Here is an 8,886-nt window from a genome sequence, read left to right on the forward strand (position 1 = left end):
TTGATTAGACTGGAGTAACTCTGCATAGGATTGCACTGTAAGTGTAACAAAGGAAAATGAATCCACGTGATCTTATGTGTCCAGTGATCTTTATAGGCCTTAACTCCAAGATTCCAGCTGCTCAGCGCCTTTGCCCGTTGGTGGCTCAGAGCCAGAAGACTTGGGTCACTATTTACTACACTGCCCACTCTACACATCCCCCAGAAAGAAATTTTTAAGTCCAATCCTAGCTAGTTTAGGTTTCAGACAAGATAACGAAAACATCATTGCTGCAATAGCAGATGTGGACCCAGAGACCTCGTACAGGGTTGCTCTTTTTGCCCTTGGGTGGTCGACACACTGTTTATTTCTACTGCTTGCTGGATATTGAGCCTGTTTTTTGTTGTTTTCTTTTTGCCCTTGCAGCAGGGAAAATCCGAGAGAAGGTCGTGAGTCGCAGCACAGGGCTGTCCACAGACTCTAGTATAATTCCCACTGCTGGCGCCAGGGTTTCTGGTGCCTGTGGCACCCCCCCCCCTGCGTGCGCACAGTGTGCGCGCGCACCACGGACTGCGCAATGACATCATCGCACGATGACGTCATCGTGCAGCACAAGCTGGGGGCATTCGCTGGTGGATGGCTGGGGTGGTGGGTGGAGGCTGCTCCACGCTCCGCCCCGGCAGCAGCTCGTGGCTGGTGTGGCGGCGGCGGTGGCAGCAGCGGCATGGGGCTGGCTGGCTGCAGCAGCTGCGGGCCAGCCACGCCAGCTCCGCGGCACGTGCCTCCACCCCTGACACCCCCTCCGGCGCCTCTCCAGTGTCCTCGCGCCTGCGGCCACCACCTACCTGGCCTCTATGGGCACACCGGCCCTGGTAATTCCTATAGTGTTTTATCAAGTTTGTACTGTATATTTTACCTGCATCGTCGCTCATATTTTTGTTACTGTTTTATTGTCTGTAACAGCCTTTGGCCTAATGCAATAAACCTTACCTACCTACCTATATGCCTCAACTATGCAGAACTGGGCTTAGACAAGAATCCTGCCACTCCATGCAACATCCACCCAGAGCTCCATAATCCACCCTCTAGCTCTACCTGCCTTAACAGGATGAGACACGGTCCGCCTTGGAAGCACGGATTTTCCACTTTTGCTTTTGTTTGGGTTAGCTTTCCAAATTCCTGTGAAATTCTGTGAATGTTCAACTAACTAACCTGCTATTATTACATTATAAATGCCAAACAGACTTCTCATCCCCCTGCCCCCAAGAAATGGTGAATGGGAGTGGGAATAAATGTTGGCATCGAGTAACTCTCTACTTTGCCTGTCCTGCAAGAGATCCTTTTCTGCGATTCGGTTATCCAGAATTCTTTTTCTTCCCTGGGGAGGAGAGCTGTTTAGGGTTTTAAAGGCGAGAGCCAGGACTGAGTTTGAATCATGCCCAGAAACAACTGGACAAAAAGTGCAGATTCTTCAACACAGTAGTGATACAATCCCCAAAAGTACCTCATTTTGGACCGACTGAAGTTTCTGGACAGTTTTCAATGGCAGCCCCAAATAAACCATATTGCAGTAATCTAACCTGGATGCAGTGATGTTCTGATGATGAAGTTTAATTCATAACCTGGATCTCCTGCCTTCATTCTGGGACGTGGGTGCAATATTCTGAGAGAGGAATTTGAGTCTGGAGAAGAAAGTTGGCCAGACATGGATTTTGACTGTAAAAATGGCTGGGAAGACAGCCTAGACATCCTTGCCTAAAATTTTTGAGAAAACGCCCTATCTAGCGAGCTCCCCAGACTCCATCCCAATGAGTGCATCACAGGCAAGTGAGGGCAGTCCCTTTCTTAGCCCATTTGTAGAAGCTCCCAAGTCAAACAGAGAAAAACTGCCATGGACTCAAGCTCTGCGAATAATAATGGCCTCGTTCTGCCTCAGCCATTTTCATGCTCTTCCCATTTGGCTGCCCGCACCTCAGAAAACACAGCAGGAGCAGTGTCTCCAAATTTGCTGTGGAAAGGGGAACAGAAAACGTGAGGGGGAATCTTCTGCTGCAGCTTCATGTGCCTTGTGTCCCTGTCCATCTCACGACCTTCTAACTGTGAGGAAAACTCCTGCTGACATGTGGGATTCACCCCCCCAAAGTGATTACTGGAATCGTCAGTCTGCAAAATGACCCCCCGGATGCTAACAAAGGTCTTACGGAGTGTGAGAAAGAAGCTGCTCTCTGCTTCAGAACTGATCGACAGCCTGAAGCACAGAACTTTTTTTTAAAAGAATCATTTGGTGCCAGAAGACAGGGTGTAGCCAGTGTGTTACCTTTCTGTAAAGTTCTGAAATGGTCGTGACATATTCAGAATCCAGAAGTAAGTTTGAAACAAGACAAAGTACAAGAGAGCTATTAGGAAAAGCCAGCACGTCCCCAAGGATTTGGATAGTAAACTAAACGGGGTATTAAAGGTCAGGGAGTTGCCACTTGAAGTAGTTGGGAGAGCGGAGTGGATTAACCTCTCCTCTCTAGGCACAAGTGGAAAATCAGGTAATCTTTGGATGAAGACCACTTGGCCATACACAGAGGAGTCGACCAATCGATAATTTATTCAGTGACTGTTTCCTGTCCCTAACTCCTGGGTTACTTTTTCCTCTCTTCCGCTGTGCTTTCACACACACACCAAAAAAATGTGCTTTAAATGCACTTTGCAGCTAGATTTTCCTGTGAAATGGGGAAATCTATGTGCAAATGGGTGCTCAAATTGGCTTCTTGAGGGGGGTTAAGTGAAGGAGTGCTGACTCATGGTCTGGAACAGTGTCAAAAGAGACACATTAAATGATTTACATGCCGTGGGGCAAAGCTGACTCAGTTTGATGTACATCAAAAAAATCAGAGTGAAAGCACACACAGGAAGCAGCTCAGGCTTGGAAACCAAATCCAAGTCTCCTTTACTTGATCAGTAAGAAGGGCAGCTTCTTACACTGGTAGGCAAGGATGGGGCATCCCAGAAAAGCCCTGAAGATATGGCACTTGATCCCACCCATAAAGTTAACTATGCCTCTGAATCTCAAATTTCAGCTGTCTATTAAACATCCGAGGCAGCCTGCAGAGGAGAGCTCCTTGTGGCAACCCAGATTTGGTGCAACTTGTGGCAGAACACAACAGGGCAGGCTGTTAAGGTTTGCCCAGAAGACAACGCTGAGTAGCAACTCAAACGCATGCTGCTTCCTCTAGAAGAGAGTTTGCTTTGTTGGCAAGCCAGAGTATTTGGGGGAGGGGAAGAATTGTAATCTTTTTTCCACCAACCTGTAATACATGCTCCCAAGAGACTCTCTCTCTTTTTTGTTCATTTTGGCATTAAACATTCTGTTTGCATTATATTAGATATTTCCTGTCACTTAGGGTGACAGTATTCTCCTGTGCATAACCCATTTAACAGATGAGCAGTCAAGTGGCAAAGAAACTACATTATTAATGTTTCGGGTTAAATTAACTGATTAAAAAACACACACACACACCCTAGGTAAAATGTACGTATCAGCACTTTATGCAGACTAAATGAGAAATTAATGGAATATGGCGGGTGGTTTTTGTAACCAACAGCAGAGAGGAACTGCCTGAAAAGGTAATGGAAATGAGCATGTTAAGGGATATATTAACAAGAGAAGCAGAGATGGATTCAAGAATTCCAAAAAATTCAGGTTGACACCCAAACTGAGCGGAAAAATAGGAAAACCCACCTGCATTCTGCCTGCCTGATGAGATTAGGAAGGGACCCCACCCTCCCAGTTTTCTGAAAACTATGCAAAACTGAATTATACAGGTAAGAGGGCTGCGCAATAAGGAAATGGTGCAGAGAGTTGCTAGTAAAGGGACATGGACTGTGGTCTATACTACTGTTTACCTTCCAAGTATTTTCTGCATCATTTAATACTTCATGTTAAATTGCCTAAGCTTTGTTTCAACAGTGTCTCCAGCACTGTATCAGCTTCAGCTTATATTCAAATTTCTGCAGTCCTTCCATACTTATCACAGTGTTTTTTTAAATGTTTGAATGCATTGACTGAGACTGTGTAATCCGCCTTGCATCTCAGTGAGAAAGATGGATTATAAATAATGCAAGTAATTAATAAATAAAAAAATGTTGATGATCCTTTGAAGATGGCCTGTTTGTACACTGCAAACAGACCCATCATACGCAGTATTATGTATTGTGATGTCTGCTCATAGTGATTCCAGCTAGTAAGAATTTCAGCTCATAATAACATCTTTATTGAAGACCAGAAGCAGACAGACAGCACAGGCTCAACAGGAGCAAATATATACACATAAATCCCACGCCGCTTTCAAACAGTAACCAATAAGAACACACACAACTAGAATCCTTAATTTGCATCAACTATATACAATGTAACTGATTTGCAGCCCTTTGATTGGTTTTTATTTCTGTGGACCGATTGGCTGCTGCCAACGAAAAGTAACCAACAGACAATAAGGCATTAGGAACCTAATTTAGCCTGAAGCTCAACCCAGTACATAACATGCAGTTCCTGGTTTTTCTCTCTCAAGAGGGGGGTTGTTCTACTTTGCGTATTCCTCTGTAGCTCCATCAGCTAGAGTACTTTCCTTTGGAGAGGATGTGGAGTACAGAACTCCACCAAGTTCCTCCCCCTAAGCACTGCTGATGCCAGGATTTCTGGCGCCTGAGGCGACCCTTCCATGTGTGCGTGTGCTGTGCGTGCACGTGCCACGAAGTGCGTGATGACATCATTACGTGATGACATCATCACGCAGCACAAGCTGGGGGCATTGGCTGGCGGATGGCTGGGGTGGCGGGCGGAGGCTCGTGGCTGCTGCGCTCAGCTGGGGGCAGCGGCACAGGGCTGGCTGGCTGCAGCAGCTGCGGCCCAGCCACACCAGCTCCACGGCGTGCGCCTCCGCCCCGACACCCCCTCTGGCGCCCCTCTGGTGCCCTCGCGCCCTGAGGCCACCGCCTACCTGGCCTCAATGGGTGCGCCGGCCCTGCCCCTAAGCCCATGCACTTTGGTGCAAAGGGAGGGGAGCACTTCTGGAGGAACACGATGCTTCACTGGGGATTTCAACCAGGTGTTGCTGCAGCCCCAGATGCTCAAACCAGGGCAAGTGCTACAGCAGCAAAGGGTCTGGGTCCTGCCTCACTTTCATGCAACAAGCCCTGAGCAGGGCAGGAAGAGGACTGGAACAGCCTCCATGTCCCGGTGTTGGAGTGAGCGAGGCATCACCATGGAATCTCTGGTGTTTTTCATGAGTTTGACAGATGTTTGGTTCAGCCCAGGCTGGCTGTTCCTTGATTGTCACAATGCCGTTTACTGCCAATTAAGGCAAAACTAACTTTCTTGCAAACCCCTGCAGAGCTTGGCATTCTTGGTCGGCAGGTGGAGACGAGGTGGGAAAAGGAGGCAAACGGAAAGGGAGCAGCTCCCAAAATGAAGGGGGGGGGAGAAGAAGGCAGAGGGGGCACAATTTCTGCAAATGGAAGAAGCAACTCTATAGACAGTCAATCTGGTGTAGTGGTTAGAGTGTCAGACTAGGATCTGGGAGACCTCAGTTTGACTCTCCCTACTCCTCCATGGGAGCTTGGGCCAATCACACACTCTCAGCCTAACCTATCTTATGAGGTTGTTGTAGGGATAAAATAGGGGAGAATGATGTAAGCTGCATTGGGTCCCCATTGGAGAGAAAGGTGGGGTACAAATGGAGTAAATAAATGTGGACTAAATGTGGCCGGAGGAGGAAATGCTTTCTAAGCCTTGACCTCATTGCCGAGCCCTGATCAGTTCATTTATTTAGATACTGATAACCCCATTTCCCTCTCCCATGGGGACCCAAAGGGTCTGACAACACTGGTCTCCCTTCTGCCATTTGATCCTCATAACAACCACCTTGTGAGTTGGGTTAGGCTGAGAGAGACTGACTGTCCCAAGGTCACCCAGTTGGCCCTTCTGGTTCCATGCAGGCTTGGACACAGCCACCAGCCTTGTCACTTTGGGTGGCTAAGAATAAAATGCAGGTGACCTGGTGAGGGAGCGTCACAAAAGCCGATTCTCTTTTGAGGTCCTGAATTAGCAATTGGCAACGTGGGCCAAGTGGACACAGTTTATGCAGACTAATTTGCAAGCGTGGTCAAAAGTTGGCATTTTCCAGCCGCCACTCACTTACCAAAAGAGGGGGGGGGGTATTTGTGAGAGGCAGGGGCTCTCTTTCTGGAGCCTGGCTACTTAATCAAAACTCTAATACACAGGCACAGACACACACAAAGTAGTCATGCACAAAGGACTTTCTGCTCCTCACTTCTGGGAGTCTGGCTAACTTTGCAGCTAACCGTTTGCTTGCGAGGGTAACGGGGAGTTGTTATTTTGACATTTCTTTCAATGACCCACTTCGACTTTTTTTTTTAAGCGCCAAAGAGCAACCCTGCGGAGCACCACACAAGCATCCCCGATCAAGGGAACAGATCAAAGCCGCTAATCTCAGATCAAAGGCCTTCAGCACTGCTACAGTGGAAACAAATTAAGTTAGCAGCAGATTTCTTGAGGATATGTACATTACTGATTTGCATAAAGGAAGATTAAAATGCAACAACCCCCTCCCGCCCGCTCCCCAGCTTTTATTTGCATGCTTTATTCATTTGGGAAAACAAAACAAAACCCACGCGAGCTCTGGAGACCAAAGCAAGATCAAGATCAGGAGGACCAACAAAATGCCAGACCGACTTTTATCACTGGAGAGGGAGGGAGGGAGGGAGGGTGAGAGAGACCACAAAAGGGAGCAAGATTTCTGGAGCAAGTTTCGCTTGGCTCTAAGTCACACAACCATTTTTAAGCATAGAACTCTGGGCAATGCCTAACTGATGTTCAACTTCTGAATACTTCACCAGACAGCCTAAGTGGCAGGTGGAGAGTGGGAATCCAGGTCGTATCTTTCCATGATGAAAAGCCAAATTGCACATAACCGAAACTCCTGATGAAAGATACCCTGTAGGGAAACATAGCAAGACTCCGTGGTGCCTATCTTTCCCCCCTTCCAGAGTTTACAGCTGCCTGGGGGAGGCAGCATTTTCAACTGGGGAGAAACAGCATGGGGCACAGAATTAAACCCTCTTCCCCGGCACTGTAACTCTTATCGATACGATGGCTGCTTTGTAGGGTCCAGAGACACGCCTGCAACGCCTATCAGAGTGACAGATTCATGAGTATTTTGGGTCTGGCTGAAAGACAACCCTTCTCGTTTCACCAAGCCAGGTCTCTGCCGTCGCTGACAAACGATCTCCCCCAGCTGAGCAGCTGGAAATGAATGAAATCCTGCCCTCAAGTCATAGTTGACTTATGGTGACCCCTGGTGGCGTTTACATGGCAAGAGACTAACCGAGGTGGTTTGCCATTGCCTGCGGAGTTGCTGGAGAAGGACCCAAAGCTACATCAGAGAGGGTTACAGAACTCTCTTTCATGGAAGACCGTCTTGTCGAGACCAGAAACCAACTACCTGGGATGTTTCAAGCAGGAAGGAAGTCCCCTCCTAAGAGCCTGGGCTTGATTCCTCCCCCTCCCCAGTCCCCTTCCAATGCTATTCCTGGAATTCAGTGCCCAGAATATGACACAAGATGCTTTCACAGATATTGGATCATTAATGCACTTTAGCAAGTGATTGTAAAGTATATTGAAAATGCATTATCCAATGTGCGTGAAAGCAGCCTTGATGTCCTACCCAAATTCACTGCCAGGGAGCCTGCCAGCCACAGTGATGGACACATGGGGCAGCACAAGCATGCTAGATGACTGCCCTGGCCATGCTGATCTCTCGCCATAACATACAGCCTCTTGATATGTAGGAGCCTCAAGAAAAGCAAGCGCCATAAAGGGAACCTCTAAACGTCACTACTGAGTTGATACTCATAGCACATCCAGCATGTGGAACTGGAGCATGTATAGACTCAAGAAAGACCACCTCCAGCCAACAATAAGTAGAAACAAGATCTATTCTGATTTTTTTTACAAACATCTGTTGCAAGATCTGTTAGTATTATTAGAAAAGTTTAGGTACAGTGTATAATCCACCTTGAGTCTCAGCAAGAATGGCGAACTATAAATAACACAAATAAATAACTCCACTTGACAGGGAAAATCTCAGCTGGACTTGGGGCTCTAGCTCAGGGACCTCCCCATCCGGAATTCGAACCAGGGGCCTTTGTTATGCTATACTGGTGCCTTTCCACTGTACTCTGTGGTCTTTCCTGCCCTCTCCAGATGTCAACAGCAGAAGTTCTGGGTGATCCCTAATGCTCTATGCGCTGTCTAATTACTGTGCCCTTTCTGCAAAGAGGGCAGAAGATACTAACTAGTGATGCTGTACTAGCATCGGGCTCTAAGAATGGGATTTTAAGTGGTGGATATTTGTTGGTGCCATGTAGGTAGTTATCAGTGCAATCCTAAACAGAGTGACTCTAGTTTAAGTCTATTGATTTCAATGGGCTTAGACTGGAGTACTCTGTTTAGGATCGCACCGTGTATTTACCATTTTTCACTATTAAGAGGCAAATCAGAATTTGCGTACACGGAGACCGGCTGCCAAACATGCACAATCGAGCACTTTACCGTCAGACATTCCCTTCTCCTCCTGCAACCCGTGGGCCACAAAGGACAAGATCCAGTGAATCTGCTGCAGCCGCAAGGGAGACATGAGGCACCCGAAACCAATATATTGCAGAAGCTCTTTCTTTCTTACTTTCTCAACTCGCATGAACTAAACACACTGATGGTCTTTGCCAACAGCAGGCTGACTCCTGCAACAGCCAAAGATAAGCGCTTCCTCATCTGACTTCTGTAACAGCAGCCAACTTGCCCCGGGAATCCAGTGACAGCAGAATAAATCAAAGATGCAG

The 8,886-nt window shown here is 47.5% G+C and overlaps 1 protein-coding gene across 1 annotated transcript in view; it reads right to left on the reverse strand.

Annotated features, from left to right (window-relative positions):
* The window catches only part of GRIK3 (glutamate ionotropic receptor kainate type subunit 3), a 126,963-nt gene extending 118,279 nt beyond the window's left edge, over positions 1 to 8,684 (reverse strand). The window contains exon 1 of the mRNA XM_054998881.1: positions 8,600 to 8,684. Within this exon, the coding sequence (XP_054854856.1) occupies positions 8,600 to 8,684 (85 nt within the window). The remainder of the gene's footprint in view (positions 1 to 8,599) is intronic.
* Between the last annotated feature and the right edge of the window lie 202 nt (positions 8,685 to 8,886).

This window comes from Eublepharis macularius, chromosome 15 (assembly GCF_028583425.1).
Source record: "Eublepharis macularius isolate TG4126 chromosome 15, MPM_Emac_v1.0, whole genome shotgun sequence".
In the NCBI taxonomy this organism is placed as follows: domain Eukaryota; kingdom Metazoa; phylum Chordata; class Lepidosauria; order Squamata; family Eublepharidae; genus Eublepharis; species Eublepharis macularius.